Source organism: Physeter macrocephalus, unplaced genomic scaffold (genome assembly GCF_002837175.3).
Source record: "Physeter macrocephalus isolate SW-GA unplaced genomic scaffold, ASM283717v5 random_232, whole genome shotgun sequence".
Classification (NCBI taxonomy): Eukaryota; Metazoa; Chordata; class Mammalia; order Artiodactyla; family Physeteridae; genus Physeter; species Physeter macrocephalus.
Window position 1 is genome coordinate 10,808 of NW_021145518.1, and position 27,499 is coordinate 38,306.

At 56.5% G+C, this 27,499-nt stretch overlaps 3 protein-coding genes across 6 annotated transcripts; 2 read left to right on the forward strand and 1 right to left on the reverse strand.

Moving 5' to 3' along the window:
* Window positions 1-1,620: 1,620 nt before the first annotated feature.
* ACP5 (acid phosphatase 5, tartrate resistant) lies at window positions 1,621-4,060 on the forward strand. The gene is made up of 5 exons (XM_007106649.3): window positions 1,621-1,728; window positions 1,957-2,253; window positions 2,466-2,593; window positions 2,722-3,067; window positions 3,461-4,060. The coding sequence occupies exons 2-5, from the start codon at window positions 1,957-1,959 to the stop codon at window positions 3,737-3,739; spliced, it is 1,050 nt and encodes a 349-aa protein (XP_007106711.1). The 5' UTR covers window positions 1,621-1,728; the 3' UTR covers window positions 3,740-4,060.
* Window positions 4,061-10,321: 6,261 nt separating this feature from the next.
* ELOF1 (elongation factor 1) lies at window positions 10,322-14,927 on the forward strand. 4 transcript variants are annotated; one of them, XM_055082714.1, is made up of 5 exons: window positions 10,422-10,580; window positions 12,821-12,954; window positions 13,141-13,211; window positions 13,471-13,576; window positions 14,653-14,927. In XM_055082714.1, the coding sequence occupies exons 2-4, from the start codon at window positions 12,839-12,841 to the stop codon at window positions 13,533-13,535; spliced, it is 252 nt and encodes an 83-aa protein (XP_054938689.1). In that variant the 5' UTR covers window positions 10,422-10,580; window positions 12,821-12,838; the 3' UTR covers window positions 13,536-13,576; window positions 14,653-14,927. The 4 variants fall into 4 exon arrangements, with proteins under 4 accessions (XP_007106712.1, XP_007106713.1, XP_054938689.1 ...); XM_028484783.2 differs by lacking the exon at window positions 14,653-14,927 and adding an exon at window positions 14,478-14,646; XM_007106650.3 differs by lacking the exons at window positions 10,422-10,580; window positions 14,653-14,927 and adding an exon at window positions 10,322-10,375 and having other exon boundaries at window positions 13,471-14,146.
* Window positions 14,928-17,058: 2,131 nt separating this feature from the next.
* CNN1 (calponin 1) lies at window positions 17,059-23,770 on the reverse strand. The gene is made up of 7 exons (XM_007106652.4): window positions 23,564-23,770; window positions 21,428-21,549; window positions 19,038-19,104; window positions 18,791-18,928; window positions 18,517-18,627; window positions 17,874-18,020; window positions 17,059-17,793 (listed from the first exon to the last, which is right to left on the reverse strand). Exons 1-7 carry the CDS (start codon window positions 23,768-23,770, stop codon window positions 17,548-17,550), a joined length of 1,038 nt encoding a protein of 345 aa, XP_007106714.3. The 3' UTR covers window positions 17,059-17,547.
* Between the last annotated feature and the right edge of the window lie 3,729 nt (window positions 23,771-27,499).

Below are 27,499 nucleotides of genomic sequence, written 5' to 3' on the forward strand. Positions count from 1 at the left end.
TTATTTGCAATTCTAAGTAAGATTGGACTCTTCTGCCCTCACACCTAAAGACCAGGAAACTGAGGTTGAAGATGACAGACTTCCTCACTAGAGGGTGGCGCAGCCCGGGGCTGAGGCCCCACCCAGCGCTGAGATCGTGGGGGCCGTGGGCGCCCCAAGTGCGCAGGCAGGTGGAGACTGCCTGCGTGGGGACAGGGGGAGGAAATCGGGTCCCCGAGCCACCCTGCCCGCCCGAGCTGCAGCCCAATCGGCAGGTCTGGGCCGCCCTCCAGGGAGAGTTACCTCCTGTTACAGAAGTGCTCCCCGCAAGCGTGGTGGCACGCAGTGGCCCAGCAGCATCCCCGGGCGCGGCGGCCGGGCCAGGAGGCCCAGGCGCCCGCGCTTGCCGCCGGGGATCACCTGGGCCGCCCCCTGCCCGCCGGCAGGGCGGGATAGCTGCCGCCTCCTTAAAGCCGGGGCAGCCCCGACGGCTAGCACCCCGCACTCCTGCAGCTCGGCTCCCGCGGCCGCGCCTGGCCTTGACCCCTGGCCCAGCCTTTGCCAGGTGAGACCGACCGGGCGGCGGGAGGTCTCCACCCGGAGGAGGGGTCTCCGCCTGCCCTCGTGACCCACTTCCTGTTTGTCGGGGCTGCGGGGGCGGGAGGAGCGAACAGCCAACCTGTGTCCTCAAGCCGTGAATGAGGGGCCCCCATCCACTGTCGCAAGAGGCTGTAGGGAACCAGCGTGAGTGTGCAGGGGGCAGTCAGGGCCGGGAGGAGGGAGGCAGGGAGGGGAGGGGCAGCTCAGAGCGGCCTCAAGTGCAGGGTCCCCGCTGCCCCATAGCCTGGCCCCCTGCCCTCGGGGTCTGAGGGTCAAAAGTCTGTGGTCACACGGCTCGTCACCAGCTGCCTCCTGCCTGGGTTCCTCCTGCAGGAATGGGGGGTGGGGCAGAGAGGAAGGTGTGGTCAGGACTTCCTGGAAAAGGGAGCCCCTGCTGTTTGGGGGAGGGGGGGTGTGACCCTGGGACTCGCGCTCAGATGTTGTCAAACACACCTCACGCACCGGACCTACAGCTCAGCTGAGAGACACAACACATAGACACACAGCTCGGCTCGGGCACAAGACAGGGACACACAAGTCCTCGTCTCACACACACAGTTCCACTTGAGGACGCAGGCGCGCGTCACAGGCTTGCCACACAGGCCTTGCCAGCTCAGTGTCCACGGCCACGGGGACATGGGACTCCCAGGCACACAGCAGACATGTGACCGAGGCAGGCACGCTTGGCTACACGCAGAAAACAGCTCAGACACACCCAGGCACTGGCAGACAAACACGTCCGGGGAGGACACGGACACACACATGGGAGGTGCCTGGCCGGAGGGCACAGATAGAGCTGCGCACACAGCACACACGAGGCCCACGACACAAACGCGCTCCCGTGGGCAGACGCAGAGCTTGTGGGGCAGGCGCGGCTGCACTCATAGGCCAGACACCCCCCCCCACCCCCACCCCCACCCCCACCCCCGCTCTGGCCTCGAATCCCATGTCGGGCTGCCGGGGAACTAACTCCAAGGCTCACATGACCCAAGGGGAGGGCTTCTGGAACAGTTGGCGGAGAAACTGCATCATCCTCTCTAATGATCCATTTCCGCCCCCAGGGAATAAAGGCTCCGTGACGGCCAGTTCTGCTCTGGAGCTCACCTGCCTCTCTGAGCCCCCAGCCGACTGGCTTGTGCCTCCCCCAGGGTGAGTGCTGGGCCCCGCATACCCCCGCTTCCCCGCCCCGCTGGCTGGACCCTGCCCGCCCCTTGACCCTCCCAGCCAGCTCTTGCACTCAAGTCCCGGGAACTAGGGAGCCAGGCCATCCCTGCAGGGAGCCATCTCCTCCTTTCTCAGAACAGGGCAAGTGGGGATCTCTGAGGGGGCGGGGGGGCATGCTGCCCGTGCCCCAGACGCTTGTCTCTCCCCTCCCAGATGGACACGTGGACGGTGCTGCTCGTCCTGCAAGCGTCGTTGGTGCTCCCCCTGGTGCTCCCCTGGGCTGCCGGCATCAGTACCAACACCCGCGCCGCCCCCGCCCCTGTCCTGCGCTTTGTTGCCGTGGGTGACTGGGGAGGGGTCCCCAATGCCCCGTTCTACACAGCCCGGGAAATGGCCAATGCCAAGGAGATTGCCAGGACCGTGCAGATCCTGGGCGCAGACTTCATCCTGTCCCTGGGGGACAATTTCTACTTCACTGGCGTGCAGGATGCCAACGACAAGAGGTTCCAGGTGTGCGCCACTGGAGTAGGTGTGGAGGCGGGGGGACGCGTGGAGAAGCCACTCGACCTTTTGACTCCGGAGAGGGCAGAGAGAAGCTGACGCTTGTAGGCACCTAGCACACTCAGCGTCTCCCTTGTACATAGCGCCTGACTTGGTGGGAGCATCCGATGGCTGCTTGAACCTGCGGGGGTGGGGGGGGCTCCCTTCTCTGTCTGCTGCAGGAGACCTTTGAGGACGTGTTCTCTGCCTCCTCACTCCGCAACGTGCCCTGGTACGTGCTGGCTGGCAACCACGACCATCTGGGGAACGTCTCGGCACAGATAGCCTACTCCAGGGTCTCCAAGCGCTGGTGAGCCTGCCCCTCCTTCTATCCCTCCGCCAGCCTCGCTCAGGTGGGCAAAGAGATCTATCAGCCAGAGCTGAGCCTGGGGCTTCTCTGCCCAAGACGGGCGCCCACCACCTCCATCCCATCCACAGGAACTTCCCCAGCCCTTACTACCGCCTGCGCTTCAAGATCCCACGGTCCAACGTGTCCGTGGCCATCTTCATGCTGGACACGGTGACGCTGTGTGGAAACTCGGACGACTTTGCCAGCCGGCAGCCCGAGAGGCCCCGCGACCTGGCGATGGCCCGCACGCAGCTGGCCTGGATCAAGAAGCAGCTGGCGGCGGCCAAGGAGGACTACGTGCTGGTGGCCGGCCACTACCCCGTGTGGTCCATCGCCGAGCACGGGCCCACCCACTGCCTGGTCAAGCAACTGCTGCCCCTGCTGACCACGCACAAGGTCACCGCTTACCTGTGCGGCCACGATCACAACCTGCAGGTGAGGGAACTGAGGGTGGGGCGGGAGCCTGGTAAGGGGTCCCCAGCCCAGCCACTGTGCCACGTGGCATATCGGGGTCCTCCTTCTGTTTGGGAGCCCCCTGAATGTCACTCTCTCTCAAACTCTACGCTCGCTAACCAGAAAACAGCCCAAAATTCCCTCAAAGCCGTCTCACGGGTCCCAGTTGACTACTGATTGCTCAGATCGATACACTCTCACCCGTGGGAAAACTGAGGCCCAGGACAGGAGGGGGTGGGGTATGTCCCTTGCTCAAGGTGACTCTGTGGTCCATCACAGGCCTGACCCTGGACTCAAGACAGGTAGACACCAAGCCCGTGGTCAACCTCACTGAGGGGCTGGGGGCTCCACTGACCCTGCTTCCTCTGTCCACAGTACCTTCAGGATGAGAATGGCGTGGGCTTCGTGCTGAGCGGGTCCGGGAACTTCATGGACCCCTCGAAGAAGCACCTGCGCGAGGTCCCCAACGGCTACCTGCGCTTCCACTACGGGGCCGAGAACTCACTGGGTGGCTTCGCCTACGTTGAGATCAGCCCCAAAGAGATGAGTATCACTTACATCGAGGCCTCGGGCAAGTCCCTCTTCAAGACCAAGTTGCCAAGGCAGGCCAGGTCTGAGTACCAGCACCGACGGGGGCTCCACGCCAGGGCCTGAGTTAGGGGCGCCTCCCTGCTGGTGGGTGAGTGGGCCCCGCTTGGACCCCCTGCCCACGGGCAGGCTTTCTCAAGGGCCGGTGGTGCTACGGCAGAGCAGGAAGGAGAAGGACAGATGAGAAACTGTGGTGCCACATGGCCTTTGTGACAAGGATGCCCACATACGTGAAAGAAGCATGGACACGTGTTCCGGCCAGAGTGCCAGGCCCCTTGGCCGGGCTCGCCCAGCCTGAGTTCCGGGCATTGGGGGACAGGGAGGGAAAGCCCTCCCCTGGATCAGGCATCCTCTGTCACTGCCAAATAGTCAATAAAAAAAATAGTTGCAAAGGCTGAACTTGTATCATGAGCATCCCTTTCCTCACCTCACTGGCGAGATGCATCACCTGGGTTTGAAAGGCTCGGGGCTCCCCCACTTGCTGGTCTGCGTCTCCATCTCTAAGCCTCATCCATAACCAACTGGCCTCATACATGGATGCAATTTTAAGTAAAGACCGAACACAAAGAAGGGTCCAGTGTGAAGCAAGCCTTCCTCCCCCACGCTCACCTTCCTAGGGACAGCCATCATCATGTTCTTTCCTTCCATAATGAAAACATCCTCCTTTTTTCACACAAAGCATCACAATGTATACCCAGTTCTGCGTGCGTTTTTTTCTTTTTTCCTTTTTTTTTTTTTTTTCCGCGGGATCTTTGTTCCCAGGGATCGAACCCATGCCCCTCACAGTGGAAGCACGGAGTCTCAACCACTGGACTGACAGCGAGGTTCTTTTTTTTCTTCTGGGGTGGGGGGTTCTATTTAACCACAAGTGGACTGTTCATATCAGAACATTCATTTATGTTCATTTCACTGTGGAATCGGTGCTATTCATATGGTTCGAAAATCTAAACTGTAGAAAGGTAAAATATCTCACCCCCTTCCCATCTGTCCCTCCACCTTTCCTGAAAGGAAATAGCTTTTTGTAAATGCCTTGGGCTTCCTTGCAGGATTTCTGTGTGCAAATGAAAGCAAACCTGAACGGTTTTTTCCTCCCCTTTCCCACCGATCTGCACCTTGCTTTTTTGGTTTTGGTTTTGTTTCCTTTTTCAAATCAACTTCATTGTGGTCTAATTGACACATTTTGAAAGTCTGCAGTTCAGTAAGTTTCGACAAAGGCACACACCCACAAACCCACCACCACAATCAAGATAAAAGCATTTCCTGCACCCCCAAAGGTTCTCTTCTTCAATTTGCTGTTTCTGCCTGTTGTACCTGGAGATCTGCCCATCAGCCCTCTGGGGGAGCTTCTTTCTGCAGCTACAGAGGCCCCACTGTGTGCCAGTCCCCAGCTGTCTGTCTACACAGCCATCTACTGAGGGTCGCCTGGATTGCTTCCAATAATTTTGCTATCCTCAAACAATGCTGCCATAAATGACCCGCACATTCTTTTCCTACATATGCAGTTATGCTTGTAGGATAAACCAAATACATTCCCAAGAGCAGGATTGCCCTGCTTTTTGACAGCCATGGAGTTTCTGCCTTATGTCACCAGCTCCTTGCTGGGGCCTGCGGAAATCTTTTCCAATCTTTCCCTCTTACCAACATAGTTGCAGTGGACACACCTGGACCCGTGCTTTTGCACATCTGTGCAAGTACGTACGGAGGAGAACTTCCAGAAGCAGAATTATTTCAGGGCCTGTTCCTGCCGAGGAACGCTCAAAGCAGAATGCTCACCCTGAACTGAAAGCTGCAGAGAAACCCAGTTCCCCTCTGGGCTTCTGAGTTGACTAACACCCACCACAAACAGCCTGAGCCAGCCAGTCACAGGAACTGCTCTCTTGGCCTGCCCTCAACGGCCACTTCAGCTGCTACGGGGCCAGGGACCCAATTGTTTGGGTCCAGCTGCCTGCCCACCTAAATAGAATGAAATAGCACCCTGGGTAAAATAAGTGAGGTTACTGAGTTCTGGGCAATGGGGGTGCAGCTGTCTCCTGAATCAAGCATCCTTTGGTCACTGCCAAATAGTCAATAAAAGAATACCTGCAGGGCTTCCCTGGTGGCGCAGTGGTTGAGAGTCCGCCTGCCGATGCAGGGGACGCGGGTTCGTGCCCCGGTCCGGGAAGATCCCACGTGCCGCGGAGCGGCTGGGCCCGTGAGCCATGGCCGCTGAGCCCGCGCGTCCGGAGCCTGTGCTCCGCAGCGGGAGGGGCCACAACGATGAGAGGCCACAACAGTGAGAGGCCCATGTACCGCAAAAAAAAAAAAAAGAATACCGGCAAAGCCTGAACATGTGTCATGAGCATCCCTTGCCTCACCTCCCTGGGGAAAGGGACTTGATGGAAGTGGCACCTTCTGTTTGCTACTTTGTAGCAGTCAACACTGCTGAATTTGTTACAAGGTAACATGTGTTACTATTAAAATTAAGCAAAGCTGTCTTACCAGAATGCCAGCCCTGAGTTCCTTCCAGCTGACATTACCACCCACCAAGCTCTATGCCAAACTAACCCGCCATCCCTTCTAATCCTGACCCAGGAGGAAAGGGCCAGCGTCATCCTGGCTTCTCAGAGGACAGAAGCTCAACAGGTTAACTCAGGTGCCCAAGGTCATATCCAGGAAGCGTCAGACCCTCAATCGTAACCACGACAGTCAAGGCAGCTCACGGCCACCCTGCCTCTTCCCACTGACTCAGAGGCTCCAAGCAGGCAGGGGTCTGAATCAGAAGTCAGCCCAGTGTCCCTGTTTGCAGGGCCCAGAGTGTGGAGTTAGCCCAACATCCCAGTTCACAGGGCCCAGAGGGTGGAAAGGAGAAGTGACACATCCAAGCTGACACAGGGAACTAGTGGCAGGGAGGGGGATTGGCCCCCCTCCTCCACAATGGCCAAGCATGTCTACCAAGCACCAAGGACCAAGTCCTGTGCCAACTCAAGGAGCACCCAAAGGAATAAGGCAGGGTAGACACATGCCCTCCTAGAGGGCTTCCTTCCAGCTCAGGGGACAATGTCAGCCAGCACACGGCCATGGGTAGAAAGATTCCTTGTAGGAAGCAACCTAAGTGTCCATCGACAGATGAATGGATAAAGAAGATGTGGCACATATATACAGTGGAATATTACTCAGCCATAAAAAGAAATGAAATTGAGTTAATTGTAGTGAGGTGGATGGACCTAGAGTCTGTCATACAGGGTGAAGTAAGTCAGAAAGAGAACGTAGAGAATGGACTTGAGGACACAGGGAGGGGGAAGGGTAAGCTGGGACGAAGTGAGAGAGTAGCAGTGACATATATACACTACCAAGTGTAAAATAGATAGCTAGTGGGAAGCAGTCGCATAGCACAGGGAGATCAGCTCGGTGCTTTGCGACCACCTAGAGGGGTGGGATAGGGAGGGTGGGAGGGAGACGCAAGAGGGAGGGGATATTCGGATATACGTATGCATATAGCTGATTCACTTTGTTATACAGCAGAAACTAACACAACACTGTAAAGCAATTACACTCCAATAAAGATGTTTTTAAAAAAAAAAAAAAGATGCCTTGTAAATTACAGGAAATAAGAGGGCAAAACTCCTGAAGACCGGTCACAGAGTCTCATCTCCTCCCGCTTTTCCCAAGCAACTGCATCTGATTCAACCATCATGGATATTATCATCTCCCCACTCCCCTCCTCACACCAGGTGCTGGGCCTGGCACTGGCACCCTCACTCAGCCAGGAGGTTGTTAGTGGAGAGTCAGGCCACATCCACCCACTCAACAGCCTCCAAGGCCAAGACTCATGAATACCAAAGTGAGAAAGCTGCCTTGCCAAACAGCAAAACGCACTGTCATCAAAACAGCATGACCCTGGCTCCGGGAAAACATCCAGAGGGAATCCAGAAACAAATTCAAGAACACATGGGAACGTGATGTGGGTTAAGGTGGCATTACAACTTCCCAGGAAAGATGTTATCTGCCTTGTCGGTTAGCCCAGAACAAAACACAACCTGAACCCTACTTCAGACCGTATACAAAAATGAATTCCAGAGGAATCACATGTTTTAGTGTAGAAATAAAATACAGTAGAGTAAATCAACTACCCTCCAAAGTAAAATAAAAATTAAATTTAAAAAAATACAGTAGAAAACGAACATCCACACAAAGATCTGAATGAGACAGTACATAGTAGCTTTATTCATAATTGTCCCAAAATGGAAACAACCCAAATGTCCATCAGTAGGTGAAAGGATAAACAAACTGTGTCCATCCATACAACGGAATACAACTCAATGATAAAAAGGAACAACTACTGATAAACACAACATGGACATAGGGAATTCCTTGGCGGTCCAGTGGTTAGGACTCCACACTTTCCAAGGACATGGGTTCAATCCCTGATGGGGAACTAAGATCCCACAAGCAGTGTGGCCAAAAAAAAATGGACACATCGCAAACGTACTGAGCTGAGTAGAAGCCAAATTCAAAACGCTACGTTTTGTATGATTCTGTTTATGTGACTACCTCAAAAACACAAAGCTATAGGAACTGAAAACAGATTAGTTGGTGTCAAGGGCTGGGGGTGGGGTAGGGATTGACTACAAAGAGACATAAGGAAACTTCTTGGGGGGATGGAAACAGTCACTATCATGATTGTGGTGATGGTTTCACAGGTGTATGTATATGTCAAAATGTGCAGTTTATTGTCTGTCAATTATATCTCAATAAAGATGTGAAGGAAGGGAGGAAGAAAGGGAGGGAGGGAAGGAGAGACAGAGAAAGAAAGAGAGGAGAGAAAGAATGGAAGGAAGGAAGGAAAGGGAGAGAGAGAGAAGAAAGGAAAAGGGAAAGAAAAGACACAGAAAACCTGTGAACCTGGCAATCATGACTACGGCAGAGTCACACAATAATTATCTGTATGTGTATTGACCACTAAGTGGAAATAGTAAGTTGCAAGGTAACATGTATGGTATGATCCCATCCTGTGTGTATCCACGTTTGTACAAGCACGGAGAAGGGGTCCTCCAGAGAGGCACTCACTGCCAAGGGTTAAGCTTGGCAGTTCTGAGAGTAACACTGCCCTCTAGAGGACTTCTTGGAGATAGGTCTATTGGGAATACATCGATACATCTCTTGACAAGTTATTTTCCTAAACGCTCCAATGAAAGAGCTCTTATCAAGACTGCCAGGGACCAAACACTTGCCAAAGTCAACAGTCAATTCTCTTTCCTCATCTTACTCAAACTCGCAGCCACATGTGACACAGCTGATCACTCTCCTCGTCTTGAAATACCTGCCTCTGGAGGCTTCTGGGAGAGGGCAACCCACTTCCTCCTCCTACCTCACTGTTCTGCACAGTCTCTTGCTGGCTCCTCCTCCTCCTAACCTCTAAGGCTGGGGAGCCCTGGTGTCCTTCTTAGCCCTCTTCTTTTGCTACACTTTGCCCCTTACCCCTGAAACCATGTGACCTCCTCTGGCCCCAAGACTTTAAATAACCTCCATATGCAAATGACTCTCAAAATCACATCCAGATCCTTCTCCTGAGCTCCTGGCTTCCCTTCCAAAGGCCCCTTCCAGAGCCCCTCTCGCTTGTCTCAGACTAATCACAGCCAAACACAACCCTTGACCGCTCCTCCAAATTATCTCTCTTGAGCCTTCCTCATCTGAGTAAGAGGCAGTGCCCAGGGTCTCCACCGTTGACACTCCTCTCTCCTTCACTCCCTCTTAAGTTCTATAGGTGCTACTTCTGTCTGTGTGACTTCCACTCAGGCTTTGGATTCCATCCTGAGCATCGGCCTCCCAGGGAAGCCTTCTCTAACCTCTTGTACTAGTTTGGCAGCCCCCTCCACCATCACATGCTCTGAGATCCACACACTCCCCTCTGCTGCGCTGAACAGTGTAGCAACTGATCCTTTATATTTCTGTCCAGCCTCTTCACTACATGGTGGGAATTGTGGAGCTCTGTTTTCCCCTCCCCCAGCCCCTACCTGCCTGTCCAATCTCATGTATTATAACTTCGGCACTCAAAGTGTGGTCCCGCAGACCAACAGCACGTATGGCACTGGGGACCTAGTTAGAAAGTCAGACTTCCAGGCCCCACTCCTGACCTAATGAACCAGAACCTGAATTACAGTAAGATCCACAGGTTCTTGTTAAAGTTTGAGAAGAACTTCTTACAAGCTTCCCCCGTTAACTCTGATTCAGCCATACTGGTATCTGCCGTTTCTTAGCACTAAGATATTTGAATGTGCCCGACATCGGGGAGACCCAGGTGAGCTGCGAGGAGCTGGGGCTTGAAGTGGGAGCGAAGGCACGTGAAGATGCTGCAGCCAAGGGAGAGGCTGCCTTTCCAGTGCTGCTATGGCCCGGTCCACCGCTCCTGAAACGCGGGAACTGCCACCGCGGAAGCTCACTAGAAGTAGCGGCCACTTGCGCACCAACTGTGAAACGCGGTCCAGCCCTCGCGCACGCGCACTACGATCCCGTCTCCGGGCCCGGAATGAGAGTACAGAGAAGACGTACTCTCTGTGCGTGCGCACACAGACGCTGAAGGAGGCGGGGCTTACTCGCTGGGAGGTACCGGCCTCGGGTGGGTGAGACTGAAGGGGAGGGGAGGGATTTCCGCTTCCGCCGGGAGCCGGAAGTCACTGTCTCCCGGGTGAACAAGGCTGTCGCAAAGAGCGTCGGCGAGTGCAGGTGAAGGTTCGCGCGGGCGGGCTTTGGGGCTGGGTGGGACTGGGCGCTCTGCGACTCCGGGGCGCTGACGGGGTCCTGGAGGAGGCCCCGAGGGCCCAGGGCTTGGGGGGCGGCCCATCGGGGAACTTACTCCCCCGGGTCCCAGCCCGCTGTTCGGAGGCCTGGCTTCTACCGGCGGCCGGCGGGAGGCGGAGCCGAAGCCTCGGTGAGCCTGGAGGGACGGCCCACCCGCCTCCTCTTGAGTCCCGGCAGGGTCGGTGGCTGAGCTCTTTTCCAGCCCCCAACTTGGCGCGCTTTGAACTCAGATCGCCACAGAAGTACAGTCCGAGGCCCCTGGAGTTTTATGTGCAGGCCAGACTCCCTTTTCTGGAGTGTGGTTGGCGGGTGCTGTAGTCACCGGGGAAAATGAGATTCTGGGGCCCACCTGTAGCTTCTGATTCAGGAGACTTGTTTATATTAAACAGTTATTGAGCTATTAATGCATACCAGGTACTGTGCGTGCTGGGGATTCAGCAGTGGGCAAATCATGCTCCCACCCGAACCCGCAGAACTGACATTCTAGTGCGGGGAGATCTGGGGTTAGGTTCAGAAATCTGCATTTTTTGAGCACTCCCAGGTGATTCTGGTGCAGGTGGTAACCAGGGCCAGGCTTTGGGGAAAAAAATTCAACAGAACACTACCCCTGTACCCCCGAAGGCGAGAGCCTGGGTTGCAGAACTGGCTACGCCTTACTAAAGCCTACTGGGTCTTGTAGGGTCTGGCTGCTGCTCTTCGGTTGCATCTCACACCCATCTCCCCATTATTCGCTCGGCTTCAGCTGTACCAGTCTTCTTTCTATTTCTCAAGAAAAGCTTCTTCTGCCTTGGAGCCTTTGCAGTTGTTATTTCCTCTGCCTGGACTACCATGCATGGTCGCCTTCTCTTATTCAGGCCTCAGCTTAAATGACTCTTACCCAAGGGTTCTTCCAGCTCCACCCTTAAGTAGCCCCGTCCCGGAAGTGTTCACTTAGCCCTGTTTCATTAACCTCATAGCACTTACCAATATTGAAAATTATCTCCCTTATTAGTTAGCTGAAGGGTCTGTCTTCCTCCGCTAGAATATCAGTTGTACAAGAGCAGATACCTTGCCTGCCTTGATTGCAGCAGTACTGTGGTTTACTGTAGGCCTGGCATTGGTCATTCATTCATTCAGTAAATCTTTGTTGAGAGCCAGCTCTGTGCCACGAGCTGTTCTAGGCGCTGGGTATACAAAGAAAAGACAGAAATCCCTGCCCTCGAGGAATTCACATTTGGAGGGTGCTGGGCAGAGTTAGAGATGGAGGGAGACCAGTGAGGATGCTGTTGTGATAATACAGGCCAGAGATGACTGGGACTCAAGACTCAGACCACGGAGCTGGCCCTGGGAGTGGTGAGAAGTGATCAGATGCTGTATGTCTTTTAAAGGTAGAACAGTAGGATCAGGATGGGATGAGGGGTGTGAGAGAGGGCGAAAGGAATTGAGGATGAGTCTAAGGTTTTTGGAAAGATGGACTTGCTGCCTGTGGAACAACACATTGAGGTGTTCGGAGCTCGGTTGTGGACAGGTTCTGTTTAAACGTTTGGTAGCACCGGGTAGGAGTGTGACTGAGGCAGGTGGCCAGGGGAGCCTGCAGTTCAGAGAAGACATCGGTGTAGAGGAGGCATTTGAAGCCCTGACGCTGGGTGAGATCTCCATGGAAATGAGTGGAGATGGAGAGGGGAGGGGTCCAAAGACTGAGCTTGTGGACTCACTATCATTAGCGAATTGACGGGGTGAGGATGGGGTTGCAGCAGCAGCAGAGACTGCAAGAAGCTGCCACTGAGGAAGGTGGGAGAGCCCTGTGAGAATGGTGGGAGGAGGAGCCGGTGTGTCCAGTACCCTGAGGACTGCCCCTTGGGGTGGACAGCATGGAAGGGGCTGTGGAGAGAGGGCAGGAGGGAACGCAGACAGCTCTGCTAGAAAAGCTCACGGAGAACCAAGGGGTGGTTTTTAATGATGGGAGAGGTCATAACAAGTGTGTTTGTTAATGATCCAGTAGAGAGAGAAAATGTGATGTTGGGATCCAAGGCACAAGGTAGCAAATTGTTTTTGTGGGGAGCGTGGACGTTCTTCCATAGCAAAGGAGAGAAGGTTGAGTGAGTGGTCCTGGGGACTTGTGGATTGTGGATGTTGTCTGACTGCTTCTTTTACTCAGTGAATTGGAAGCACCCTTAGTTAAGAACAAGGATGTTGCATAGAGAGTGGTCTTAAATATCAATGAAACTCTGGTCTTTATATGGCAGGTTGCTGACCTCCGCTGTCACGGAAGAATGATGCCAGAATCAGGGTGGGGCAGGGGGAGGACCACTTGACCGCTTCCTAGAGCGTCGAGCCGGAGGGACGCGTGGATCCCACGAGTCGCTGACTTCTGCCCCCATCCTCCCACAGGTTTGCCCTCCTGCAGACATGGGGCGCAGAAAGTCAAAACGGAAGCCACCCCCCAAGAAGAAGATGACAGGCACCCTAGAGACCCAGTTCACCTGCCCCTTCTGCAACCACGAGAAGTCTTGTGACGTGAAAATGTGAGCGGGGCCCAGGATCCCACCTCACGGGGCCGGCCCTCTCCTTACTCAGTCGGGAGGTGGCTTACCCCCACCCCCACCCCCACTGTCCTCCATTCTGTCCCCAGCCTTCCTGGTTAAGGGGATTGTCACCCACAGACACAGGCCCCTTCGTTCACTAAGTCCCTGCATCTCCTCCCGTTCCAGGGACCGGGCGCGCAACACCGGAGTCATCTCTTGTACCGTGTGCCTGGAAGAATTCCAGACGCCCATCACTTGTATCCTTGGGAACCCGGGCTTTTCCCAGGGGACGGGGGCGGGCCTTCAGGGCTGCTCTGCCCAGAGTGGGCTGCTCAAGGGCACCCAGCCCTGCTGCGTGCCCTGGTGGTGTGGCCACCGAGAGGAACCAGTGCCACGTGCTGACTTACGTGGGGTGACAGGCTTCAGGGCAGGGGTCTGGCTAACAGCGTGAGCAACAGAAGTATGTATAGGAAAGGGGTCCAGTGCTACCAGTTGCCCTTGACTTCAGCGGCTCAGATCTGTCGGAACCAGTGGACGTGTATAGCGATTGGATAGATGCCTGCGAGGCAGCCAATCAGTAGCAACGCAGAGGACCCACTCCCTTGGCAGCCTCACCCGCTGGGTACCAATCCAGAGACATTCCAGGGTCCAGGGTGTGGGTCCAGGGTCTCTGCAGCCCTGTGTGTGTGTGTGGAGTGGGTGTGGGCATGGGTGTGAGTGTGTGTGGCTGCAGGTGTGACTGTGGGGGTGTCCTCGTGGGCATGGGGTAGAGTTGAAGGGTTGCTGGGCCCCAGGGGCCTGAACTGCCTCCCTTGGCTCCGAAAGCCTTTGACTTGCTCCCTCCTCTGGCACCTGGCCCCCTGGCTTTGGGGCCCTGGCTCCTCCAGGGACCTGTGTCCTGACATCGTAGGTGAGGGCAAGCCCAGCAGAGGCTGCCTCGGGACTCTCCAGCGTCTTCCCCCACCTCACCAGCACTTGTCCATTTGAACTGGACCGACTGCCCATCCTCCTTCCCTGCCTTCCGAGGCCTGTGGCCTGGGATTCAAGCCACAGCCCCACAGGCCCCCTGGCAGGGCGGCCTGTTTTCACATTTGGCCTCTTGTAGAGGAGGGAGGGGCTGGGTTGGGGATAGCTGTCAGTCACCAGCCCTTAAATAAAACAGTCAACGCAAAACTCCCAGCTCTCTGGTTTCCTGGGCTCTGGGTCAGACCCAGGGGCTGAACGAGGGAACGGGGGAGACTGAGGCATTCAGAGGTGGCCTGGTGGGCCATTGGAAGTGGTCAGTCCTTCAAACTGTCCAACGTTTTATCCACTCTACAAGCATTCAAGGTGAAACCAGGGCAGTGCTGGGCTCAGGGGACAGGGATGAACCCACAGACACCTGGCCAGGCGTTTACAGTCACAGCAGAAACCGGGGCCAGCAGAGCCCAGGGTGGGCGTTGGGGGGGGGGTCAGAAAAAGGCTTCCTGGGGGGTGGGGGACGGTGGGGAGCACTGGAGAAGAGTAAGGGACCCTTGTCCTAGGGTCGCGAGGAGTCTCTCGGAAGGCTGGAGGTGGAGCCAGATGCACGCGTAGGGTGGAAGAAGAAATGTTTGGGCTTTGTCCCTGGCTCCTGGCAGGAAGCTTCTAAAACCCTTGGAATTTCCTGAGCAACTGGAGTACTTTTTGTCATCCATAAGGAACCCCTTTTGATCACAGGTGAGATTATGCTAATGAAGTGACTTAGAGTGGGACCCTAGATAGTCCCAGGAAAGGGCACGATGCAGAGTAGGAGCTCAGCCACGCCCACCAACCTTCGGGAAGGGGAAGGGACCTACAGATGAAGCACGATCTGAGGACAAGATTTGGTGAGCTTCCACCCTTGGTGAACACTGGGAGGTGCTGGGACACTTGGAGAGGGCATGGAAGCTCCACCCTCCTTCCCCATACCTTGCCCTAGGCATCTCTTCCATCTGGCTCCTCCCGAGTTATATTCTTTTATAATAAACCATTGATGTAATAAGTAAAATGTTTCTCCGAGTTCTGTGAGCCACTCTAGTAAATTAACCAAATCTGAGAAGGCGGCGGGGGTGGGGGGACACCCCGATCTCCAGCTGGTTGCTCAGAAGCACAGGTAACAACCTGCACTTGTGATTGGCAGCCTAAGTGGGGGAGGGGCAGTCTTGGACAGAACGCTTATCCCGTGGGATCTGATGCTTTCTCCAGGTAGAGAGTGTCAGAACTGAGTTAATTGCTTGGTCGTATTGGAAAAAACACACCTTAACAAGGCTGATGGTGCGAGACCCCAGATGGTCTCGTGGTATGGAGGCCCTGACCCTGTGGCAGTGTGAGCAGGTCCATCTCCTCCACCTGGCCTCGTGAGCCTGGGCAGCAAGTGACTTGTGCTTTGGCTTCCTTGTTGGCACAGTGGGAAGGACGATGGAACCTTCCTCCCAGGGCCACGCTGAGGATGGAGGCATCTGTCATGATTCCCGGCACGGTTCGGACACACTCGGACCCACCAGGGCAGCGAGGGATATGAACGGCCGAGAAGATGCTGACCAGGCCAGAAGCCCTGGCCACCAGGCCCAGCCACTGAGTCGGGCATGTGTCCCCCAGGGCCCTCTCTACCCTGACATACCCCTCCTTGGTGCTCCCACCTCCCCCTCCAAGGCCCCAGGTGGGGTCCCCTGGCCGAGGCAGGACCCAGCAGACACAGGCAGAGTGGTGGACAGGCACCGGGGTGGGGGGGATGCCCTCTGGGGTCCAGGAAAAGGGGGCTCCTGCCAACCAGGGCCCGCCCACCCCAGTCTTGCAGACCAAGTGCTAATATGGTGCTGTTTTCCCAAGAAGGCAGGGCCCTAGGCCAGGCATGGATCCTCCTCAGCATAGCTTCCCCGAGCTGGCCCCAGTGGTAGAAGGACTTAGGGTAGCAGGACTTAGGGTAGCCAGGCCAAGAGCGCCTGGAATCCAGTTTACGAGGCCCCAGGGGCCGTGTGCGTCTGTGCGAGCGGGTCTTCTGATGTCTGTCTCTGCAGGTCCCCGCATTCCAGCCTCGACCCCTGCCCTGGGGAGGGAAGGGGAGAAGACCGCTGTGCCCCCAGCATGGCCGCACCCTCCTGTTGGAACCCTGGCATTTGATAGCTTCCGGGCAGGATAGCTGGGGCCCACATCACCGGGAGAGCAGGGTCCCCTCTGAAATGTGGGGAGGTTGGGACCTTGTCCAGACTTCTGGGATCCTGGGCTGGCAGGCCAGGCGCCTGGACCAGCTGTACCCTGCAGTCAGCTACTTAACTGCTCTGTGCCAGTTGGTAAAGGGCCATTGCCAAAGTGCCTCCACTGTGCCCATCCAAAGTGGGCACATCTTTCCAAAGGGCCCATTTTTACCCACTGCCCTGTCCCCTCCCACCTTCCCACAGTCTACTTCAGGGCTAAAGGGTTCTCCCTGCCCACAGGGGCCTCCAGAACCTGGCTGGTTGTCCATTGTCATGATCAGTACCAAATGTCATCCCCTGTCTGGAGGCATCATTTCATTTAAGCTCCCTGTGACCCCACAAGGTTCCATGTCCTCATTTTCCTAATGCGAAAACAGGCCTAGGGAAGGGAAGTGACTTGCCCAAGGTCACCTAGCTGGCAAGCTGCAGAACTGTGATTTACATCCCATCTAGCCCAGCCCGGCGCTTGGCCTCAATGCAACCCACAGACCCCCAGGGAAGGTACATGGGTGCTGAGCCTGTGTGTGTGTGTGTGTGTGTGTGTGTGTGTGTGTGTGTGTGTGTGTGTGTGTGTATTGTGTACCTGTGTGAAGGTTTATGTTTTTATGTGCCTTGAGTAGGAGTGTGTACTGCATGTGTATCTGTGTGTGAAAGGGTGTGTGCACTAAGGCTGTAGAGAGCGTGTGTACACCATACACACGAAGTGTGTGTGCGTGCGGATTTTGTGGGGGGGGGCGGCACATCCTGGGTCCAGCAAGCTCTGTGAGCTCTGTGTGTGTATCTTAGGGTGCATGTGAGTGTGTGTGCCTGTGCAGATGTGTGGTGGGAGATGGGGTATATCTGAGCAAGGCCACTTATGCGTGTGCTAGAGCCACACAGCCTCTGTGACAGAGCAGCCTGAGTCCTCAGATGACTTTACAGCCATTTATTGTGCTCCAGTGAAGTAGAAAAAGAAAGTGCTCGCGTTACAAACACCGCTGTCACATCCCTTAACGCCAGCTGCAAACCAAACCGCGTGTGTCCGCTGGGGGTCTGGGCATGCAGTTTGCTCCCACTGTGGGAATGGGGGAGGGGGGCGAGCCTGGGCTCTGGGGGCTTCGCTTGGGGGGGCTTCTTGTTCTGGGGGACCCACCTGTGGGGAGTGGGGGACAGCGGGGTAGCTTTGCTCAGTGCGTCCTTTGGGTGCTGTTGGGAACACCCGGCTCTATGTTGGACCCAGGGAGGAGCCCCCTTTCCCCCCCACAGGCCCCCCCAAGTCTGCTCCCCCCAAACGCTAACCCTGTAGGCAGGTGCCAGGGGGCTGGAGGAGCCATGCAGAGGGAGGGGGTCGGCGGGCCGGGCTGGGCCCTGCCAAGAGCAGCAGCCGGCCTCCCCGGGGGAAGGCGGGAGGCCCAGGGCCCTAGGCGGAGTTGTAGTAGTTGTGCGGGTGGTGGTCGTGGGCAGGCTCGCCCAGCTCTGGGTACTCGGGCGTCAGGCAGTACTTGGGGTCGTAGACCTGGCGGGGCAGCCCGTACACCGTCATGCCCCGCTGCGAGGCCCCCTTATTGCTGCCCATCTGCAGGCTGACGTTGAGCATGTCGCAGTGCTCCATGCCCAGCCCCGGCTCGAAGATCTGCCGCTTGGTCCCGGGAGCAGTCATGCCAGCCTACGGAAGGCAGTGCAGTCAGGCCGAGGGGACGGCGGGGGGCACAGCCCCACCAGCCCGCCCCATGGCCCCCCACGCACCTGGCTGGCTCCCTTGTTGGTGCCCATCTGCAGGCTGATGGTGGCCTGGTCCAGGGGCTGGTCTGTTCCCAGCTTGGGGTCGTAGAGGTGGCGCCGGGTGCCGTAGGCTGTCATGCCCTGCTGGCTGGCAAACTTGTTGGTGCCCATCTAGGGAGCCAGAAGGAGAATCACCCCGAGGCTTACAAATCTCACGGTGGGCCACGAGATGTAACTCATGTCAGCAGACACGTACATGGCCCTCTAGTGAGGCACTGTTTCCACCCTCAGGCTACAGACTGGAAACTGAGGCCCAGAGAAGGTGGGTCGCATGACTGATAGGTGGCCTGACTTCCAGGGTTCAAGTTCCAGCCCGGCCGCTCATCACGTGGGCAATCCTGGCAAGTAAGCTATCTTCTCCAGGCCTCAGTTTTCCCATCTGTATAAAGGGTATGCTGATAACAGTACCCACCCCCTACAGCTGTCGGAGGAGTGAGTTAGGGTATGGAAAAATGCCAAGCGTATAGTCTAGTAAAGGCCAAATATCCTGCCACCACCCCCACCCCCCGCCAAAGCCTGCAGGGACCAGGGTGCCCTCCCAGCCTCCTCCACTCCCTGACCCTCTGCTCAGCTCAGCACTGAGACCTGGGTGAAGAAGGGGCAGTACCTGCAGCCCGATGATGTTCCGCCCTTCTCTTAGCTTCTCTGGCTCAAATTTCCGTTCCTGCTTCTCTGCGTATTTCACTCCCACGTTCACCTTGTTCCCTTTCGTCTTGGCCTGGGGAAGGCGGGGGGTGGGCAGGGACTGACAAGGAAGCCCCTGGGCCACACTGTCCCCTCGGAGACCCTGAGCAGCACCTGCTTTCCCCTTCCCACCCACGCGGGGCTCAGGGGGCACAAGTGGCTCCCAGGCCCCATGCCCACCCTTCAGCCACGCTCACCATGCTGGCCAGGGCCAGGAGGGTGGACTGCACTTGGGTGTGGTTGGTGTTCTCGAACAGGTCGTTGGCCTCAAAGATGTCGTGGGGCCTCACCCCGTACTTGGTGATGGCCTTGATGAAGTTGCCGATGTTCTCCAGCTGGAGGGGAGCCGGTGGCAGTCAGGGGTGGGAGGGGAGTGGGGGTCTGGGTGGAGCTCTGAGGGGCTATGGGCCAGGGGCCGAAAGAGTTAAGAGAGTCTGGGCTCACCTGGTGCCAATTCTGGGTGGACTCATTAACCTTCTTCACAGAGCCTGGCTGGAGCTTATTGATGAACCTGCAAGACGCAGGGGAGGGCACTGAGGAAGGGGACCCCTACTGCACCCACCCAAGCCCAGCCCAGCGGGACAAGGGGTCAGGATGACAGTCAGTGGGCAGTATCCCTTTTTCTGTTTCCCACTGCAGTCAGCCCCCAGCTGCAGCCCCACCACAGACCATCTGCACACACAGGCAGGACCCAGATGGGAAACCAACCTCGGGGAGCTAGGCTCGTTCAGGTCAGAAAGTCTCCCGATGGAGGGTGTAGGGGAGTCTCCTGGGTGCACCTGCCTCGCTCGTGACCATGTTTCAATCTCCTTTTCTTTTGCGAACCGCTACACCTCGGAGAGCCCACAGCTCAGAACTGGGGCCTCTTCTCTGGCTACACTCACCCCCTTGATCTCATCCAGTCTCTTGGCATTTTTTTTTTTTTTATTCGCCACGCTGCGTGACATGTGGGATCTTAGTTCCCCGACCAGGGATCGAACCCGTGCCCCCTGCAGTGGAAGCGCAGAGTCTGAACCACTGGATGGCCAGGGAAGTCCTCTCTTGACTTTAAATGCCATTCATACGCCAACAACTCCCCAACATCTTCCTGCAGCCCACCTCTTACTCTCCATTCCAGCTCCCCACATGGGTGTCTCAAATCAAATGCACCCTACCTGGACTCCTGACACCCACTTCCCCCCACAGAACTCCCTCCATCCTTCCCGGCTCAGTAAACCCAGCCCCCAGGTCTCAGACAAAGCCCTCCGCCGCCCTTGACCCTCCTCTCCCTCTCTCTCACCCCCACATTCCATCCCTCAGCAATTCCTTTTACTCTGCCTCCTGAAGACTTCCAGAAGCCCACCTCCGCCCTTTTCTGAGCCACCAGTGTCTCTTTTCTGGGCTCTTGCCTTGACCTCCCCTTGGGCTCCCAGCTTCCACCTCATCCCCTCCAGATGCTTGTCATCCCGTGGCTAAAATGGCCTTCTTAAAACAATTCCGTTATGGTTTATCATAGGATATTAAATATAGTTCTCTGTGCTATACAGTAGGACCTTGTATAACTTTGCTGTACAGCAGAAATTAACACAACTGTAAATCAACTATACTTCAATTTAAAAAACAATTTCCAGTTCAAAGCACTCCCATAGTTTCCTATTGCCATGAGAATAAAAGCCTAACTCCATAGCATGAAGGACGAAGAGGCCCTGTACCATCTGGCCCCCAGCTAACTCCCTCCACTTCCCCTGATCACTGAGGCATGCTCCCACCCCAGGGCCTTTGCACTGGCTGTCCCCGCTGCCTGGCCCACTCTTCCCTAAGATGTCCTGCCGGCAACTTCCCTCACTTCCTCCAAGATTCTGCTTCAATATTACCTCTCCAGAAAGACCTCCCAGACCATTTTGTACAAAGCAGCAACGCTTCACCCCCCGACCCCCGTCCCCCATCCTTCCCAGCTTGACTCTTCCTCATGGCACTTCCCACCACAGGCAAGTATGTGATTATTTCATCAATTATTTGTTCAGTCACCCCCACCAGGACTAAAGCTCTGTAAGCTTTAGTAAGCGCCCCAAGTCGAGTCTGTTTTGTTCACTATCCCCAGTGCCTAGACCTGGCTGGCACACAGCAGGTGCTCCATAAATGCACCTCCTCCATAAATGGGTGGGTGGCCCTGCACTCTTTAAGGCCTGGGACACCAGACTGTCTCCCGATTCCTTGGATATGGTAGAACAACATCCCCCAGCCCCTCTCTTTATAGCAGCTAGGGCTTGGTAACGCTGTGCCTTCGGGAAACTTCCCTAGCACAAGCTCTGGCTCTTAGGGTCACCCTGCCCTGGGTCAGACTCAGAGAAAAAGACAGGACCCCAGCTGGACTCAGGGCCCCGCCCAGAAATAGGGTTGCAGTGAAATCTAGGAGGTGGAATCTGGAATCGGGGCTTGGGAGCTGTTGAGGGTTTTCCTCTCCCTCAGTGATTAGGTTCTGAGAGGGGGAGAAAATGAGGTCCCACTGAAATTACTGTGGCACGTCCCTCAGGTCACCAAGCCAGCAGTGGACAGCTGATGTGGCCCAATGCCTTTTCGCCGTGACCTCCCTTTCTTGGGACTCTAGATTCGGAAGTCATTTCTGTTGGAACAGCGTGGGACTTTGGGCGACGTGTTTTACCTGAGGCTCAGTTTTCTTTACTGTTAAATGGGCACAGTGATTATCTTTATATCTGATACCTCAAAACAAAGGTATCAGATATTAAGTGCCCAATCCAGCTCTGAGCTCTTGGTCATTTGAGGGGCTCAGGTAGTAGAGATGAGGGGTTGGGGGCAGCCCAAGGCAGAGCCTGGGCCATGAGCGCCCCACTCACTCGCAAAGAATGATGCCGTCTTTGAGGCCGTCCATGAAGTTGTTGCCAATGCGGCGCCCTGTCACCCCCTCGATCCACTCTCGAAGCTCCTGTTCCCGCTGGTGGTCGTACTTCTGGGCCAGCTGGCGGTGGGGGACACAGAGAAGGTGGTGAGGACGCAGTGGGGAGCAGGGTTGGCTCCCAGGCCCAATCCAAGATTCCCTAGGTCTGATCTCTTCCCTTGTCCCTTCCCAACTAAGGCAATTCTGTCCCAACGTCCAGTTGGGGGGGGAGGGGGTTGCTGAGGGCCAGTGTTGAGGTGGCACCTGCCCAGGGGGCCATTCCAGGCATTCTGAGGTTTGGCACCACAGAATGTGGATTAAGGGGTGGAGAACAAGATACTCAGAGCTGGGGGGCGGCGCCTGGCCTCTTGGTTCCCCCTGCAGACCAAACTTGGGGTTTAGCTTCCCCTGGCCCTGCCCCCCTCCTGGGAGCTTCAGGCAGGGGAGGAGGAGCCCTAAGGAGGTGCCCCCGGATGCCGCCTTGCAGGGGACTGCTCTGTCTTACATCTCTGTCTCAGTGTCTCTCCAGGTCCTCAGCCCTGGGGCCCCCTCTCTGGCTCGGGGCGAGGGCCTGTCTTTGCCTTACTCCTGGCCCCCTGCATGTCTGTATTTCTCTGTCTCTCTCCCCATGGCACGATGTCCTCAGTCTCTCTCCCAGCTCTGTCTGTCTTTCCTAGGCCCTGTCATCCTGTCCCCATCTCTTCGTGTCCGGCTGCGGGTGGGGCTCATAGCTCGTCCATCTCTGCTTTCATAGGTCTCTCTCCATCTCTCCGACTCCAGGTTCCCTGCCTCGGGTGAGGATGGGGCTCAGCCGTCTCTCCGCCTCTCCATCCCTGTCTCAGTCTTATCTTGCTCCAGGCTCGCCCTCCCCCATCCGTCCCTCTCAAGTCTCAGGCTTCCAGTATCTCTGCGTCTCTCCCCCACCTCTCCTCTCCCACTTTGCCCCCCCTCCGTTTCCCCAGAACTCTCTACCCCAGCCCAGACAGGCTCCGGGCCCCTGGGAGACCCGGTCGCCCCTTCTCCTGGGGGAGGGGAAAGGAGAGGGGACGGCCCCCTCACCTGGCCCCGGCCTTGCCGCCCCCCTCCCCATCAGCCCGGCTTTATAAAGCAAACCGGCCCTTATATAGCGCGGCCCCGCGGGCCGGGCTCCCGAGGCCGCCTTATATGGCGCGGCGGCTCCGCTCGGCTCCTGGGCCGGCGCTGGGGGGAGGGGGGGCGACGCTGGGATCTGTCTCCTGCCCGAGCACCCGCCCCCCTCCCGCCCCCTCCTCCAGCCCCGAGGATCCCCCCGACCCAGGTTCCCAATCCCAGCTCCCCATTTCCTGCCTGTGGAACCCTGGGAAAAGCCACCCTGAGCCTCAGTGTTGCCCTCTGTCAAACGGGGCTGGGACTCCTCCCCGGGCAGCGCTCAAGGGCTTGTTCCAGTGGGTTGGGGACTTCAAGCTCGCTGCCCTGGAGAAGCTGATCCCATGGGGGGCGCGTGCCGCAAGTTCAGGGGCTCAGTTCTGAATCTCTCTTATATAGGACCTGAGCTACTTGCCTCTTCTTTCTGAACCTCAGTTTACCCATCCATAGCATGAAGGCGATGTCCCCATGTCCTCCCAGCCCCAGAATTAGGAGACCCCTGCTTTGTCCCTAATGCCCACTCTCTGCCCATCCCCAGCTGTCTCCGTTTCCTTCACGATCTCCAACACCTTGGGGCCTCACCTCCCAGGAACCCCAGATCTGGAGCACTCCGCAAATTCTTTGTCAGGCTGGGGGGTGTGGGCAAAATCAAGTCCTTCCCCAGACCCCCAGAAACAAAAAGGGTTAACAGGGGACTCTAATCAAGTGGGGTTTCACAATGGGCCAACCGCCTCAGTTCACCTGTGACTGCCTGCATGCTCCCCCATTTCACACCCCAACAGGGGCTGAGGGCTCTGGGGTGCTCAGGCCAGGGAGGAAGGCAGTCCCTTCCCCATACTCGTCCTTTTTCTCTCTCAGGTTCCAAGTCATATGGGATAGGCAGGAAGGGGGTCCAGGGAACCCCAAGTGTGGAGCCTCTGGCCTGGCAGGGCAAGTGGGCTAGGTCCGCGGGGAGGCCCTCCAGCCCTACCTTGTTCTTGACCTCAGCTGACAGCCCGTAGGCGGGGCCTCGGTTGAAGTGAGCAGAGGACATGCTGGCTGATGGTGGACAGTGGTGGCAGCAGCTTTGAAGAAGGCGGCAGCAGCTGAAGCTCCGTCTGCAGCCTCTTCCCTCCTCACATGTTTTTGAAGCTCGGGAGGCGGCCCGGGCCTCTTCCAAGGCCGTCCCATTGGCCATAGAGGCCTGCCAAGGGGCGGGGCGCCCCCCACCTTGGCCAGCCCCCCTTCGTGATGTCAGGGCCTTGGTATTGGGAGCTGATTGTGTCATTGTTTCCACCTAGGGGGGCGGCCTGGGTTATTCTTTTTTGGGGCGGCGGGCAGCTTGGCCAGACAGAGACCAACCTTTCCCCACTCCCCACTGTTCATTAAGCCTCTGGCTGGGTCTCCTAGTCTCTTTGTGTCTGTCTCTGAGGCCATCTCCCCACATCTCTGAGGTCATCTTTCTTCGTTTCTCTCCTGTCTTGAGGCAGGACTACCACCTGTGGTAGTTTATGGAGCACCACCCTGGTTTTAAGTCCAGACACCAATAGTCTATAAATGTAAGCCAGCCCCTTCGCCTCTCTGAGCCTCTGTTGCCACATCTGTAAAACAGACTAATGATAGTGCCTGCTCATGACGGTGTTGTGAGGATCAGAAGAAATAATGCCTGGGACTTCCCTGGTGGTCCAATGGTTAAGAGTCTGTGCTTCCACTGCAGGAGGCACGGGTTCAGTCCCTGGTCAGGGAACTAAGATTCCGCAAACCAGGCGGCACAGCCAAAAAATAATGCCTCCAATATGCCCAGGGCAGTGCCTGGCCCAGGGAAGGACAGGGAATAGCAGTATTTCTGCTGAGAATCTGGTACCCCACTTCTGTCCCCTCCATCCCCTCATAAGGACCTGGGGGAGCAGAGACCCTGGATCTCACCCTCCCCATCCATCTGTGGGTTTCCTGAACCACGGAGTGGCTGTGTTAGTGGGTTCCAGGCCATGGACACCCCCATATATTCCTGTCCCAACCAGGCTGGCCTGGAAGGAACACCTGCAAGCAGCCCCGCCTGTCCAGATCTCACCCCTGTACCATAGGGGTGGATGACATGCCCATGTCATGCCATGTATGTTTAGGCCATGTTAGTGACACTTGTATAACATGTCAGCAACCATATCATACACTAATGATACATCAAGGAAATGCAATTTGCTGGCCACATGCTAAGGGCACAGCCGTGATGTACTAATAATGACAACAGCCCTTATGTTAGGCCCTGGTCCACGTGCTGTACATGTATCCACTCATACCTCACAACACCCTCAGAAGTGGGTGCTGCTATTATATGCACTTTACAGATGGGGAAATTGAGGCACGGGGGTGTGGAATCCCTTTCCCAGTGTCACACAGCTCACTAGTGACAGAGCAGTATTTGAACCCGGGCCTCTGCCCCTAATGCTATGAGGCTAAGGCAGGGTTTCTCAATCTTGCTACTGTTGACATCCCGGCTGGATAATTCATCGTGGGGGCGGGGGTCTGTCCTGGGCATTGCAGAACTTTAAGCAGCATCCCCAGCCTCTACCTACTCAGTGCCAGAAGCAACGCCCCCCCTCACCTTAGTCTTTTTTGTTTTGTTTTGGCCGCACCGCATGGCATGCGGGATCTTAGTTCCCCGACCGGGGATCGAACCCAAACCCCCTAGGGGGTCTTAACCACTGGACCGCCAGGGAAGTCGTTCCTCCTTTCCCCCCGCCCCACCTTAGCCTTGACAAACAGGAATGTCTCCAGAGGTTGCCAAATGTCCCTGGGAAAGCTGTTGGCCGGGGCGGGGGTGGGGGGTCAGCAGATCGCTCCCATTTGAGACCGACTGGGCTAAGGCAACTACCGACAAGTTGATAGCGTGTAATGGTATATTGAAGATACGCTAAAATACATAAAATGAGCAAACAATTAGCTCCTACTACGTACTGAGTGCTTTGGATCTGTTAACTCATTCCTCACAGCAGCCTTATGATGTGGGGTCTAAATGTTGCACAGAGAGGTGAAGCCGACTGCCAGGAGTCACGCAGCTCCAGGGTGGCGGAGCCAGGATTCAAACGCGTAGGTTGCTGAATCCTGCCCACGCTGAGCGGCCCGCAGCGGGCCACAGGTCGCTACTGCGCATGAGAGGACCCGCGCCTCGGCTAGCTCTCGGCCAGCTCTCGGCCGGCGCCCCCTGGCGGACCAGGAGGGAGGGGGCGGGGCCTGGCGGCAAACAGGCGGCGATGACGCAACGCGCTGACTCATTCGGCCCCGCCCTCCGGCCCGCTATCGCTTGGCCATTTATAGAATCCGCGCCGGCTCTGAAGTCACTGCCCAGGCACGACGGGGGCGGGGTGGGGGAGCACTTGGCTTGCCCCCAGACGGGGCAGCCCGGGGTCTCCCTAGGGGGCAGCCCTTTTTGGGTCCGTTTGTCCCTCCAATTCTGGGTCGGTGTCTGTATCTCTTACAATGTCTTTTGGTCGTTCTGTGCCCGTCTCTCAGCGTCGCCTAACCTTTTTCGGTCTCAGCCTTTGTCTCTCTTTGCGTCTCTATGAATCTGCCCATCTCACTGTCTCTGTGTTTCTCTCTGTCCCCATGTCTCCTCTCTCTTTATCTCGCCGTCTCTGCGTCTCAGTTTCAAACTGTTCCGCGCCTCTTGGTCACCGTTTTTCTCTGTGTCTCTGTATTGTCTCTGTTTCTGTCTGATGGATGGGGGTAGAGGCGGAGAGAGGGGACTGATCCCATCCCGAGGCCCCAGCCCCAGGGGACTCCCCCATCACTGGCTGCCCGGTGTGCAGACCCCCGACTCAGCTCCTATTTGGCGCTTCCCAGGCCGCAGCCCCTCTGTGCCTCAGTTTGCCATCTAAATGAGAAGGATGGGCTTTAGTAAGGAATAGAGTTTCTTTTCTCGAAGAGTCCAGGACAGTCATAAAGGAAAAGCTCTGCCTTTCCTCAATCTTAGGAGATCGCGCAGAAACTTTCTCTCAGAACTAACACACACACACACACACACACACACCCCTCTGCGCCTGTGTCCGGCAGAGTCTCACCCCCTTCACTTGCCTATCTTGGCAGACCGTGTCTGCCAGCACCCCCAAACCCACCGCCTACCTAGCTCTCCCTTCCCCAGAAGGCTTCTGTGGCTGGAGGGCTCGCTCCATGCCAGGCACTGTGCCACGCACAATCTCAATCCTCACCACCACCCTCTTGAGGGGGAAAGTCTTAGACCCCTTTTTTTTTGGGGGGGTGGGGCGGGGCGGTGGGGTATGTGGGATCTTAGTTGCCCCACCAGGGATCAACCGGAGCCCCTTGCTTTGGAAGCACAGAGTCTTAACCACTGGACCCCCAGGGAAGTCCCTTAGACCCTTTTAGAGAGAAAGAAAAGGTTCAGAGAAACCAAGTCACTCTCCCAGGGTCACGCTGCTCCAACTGCTTCCACATCCTTCCACATGTACTTCCCGAGTGCCCAAGCGCACTCTCATCTTTGTAGTCCCTTCCGCCTCGGCACATTTGCACAAGATGCCTGTGAGCCCTCTCCCTCATTTCCTCTGCTCAGATGTCCCCTCTTCAGAGAGGCCCTCCCTGACCACCTGCTCTAAAGTAATGTATCCCACACCCCCACACTGTGAGAGGATGGGCAGGAGGGAGCTATTCACTTAAGTGTTTGCACCTGACAGTGGATACGTACGTCTGCCTCCATAAAAACTTCCATTTGAACAAGTGATTTTAAAAAGCCCCCTCGGACTTCCCCCGTGGCGCAGTGGTTAAGAATCCGCCTGCCAATGCAGGGGACATGGGTTCGAGCCCTGGTCCGGGAAGATCCCACATGCCGCGGAGCAACTAAGCCCGCGCACCACAACAACTGAGCCTGCGCTCTAGAGCCTGCGAGCCACAACTACTGAAGCCTGCGTGCCCTAGA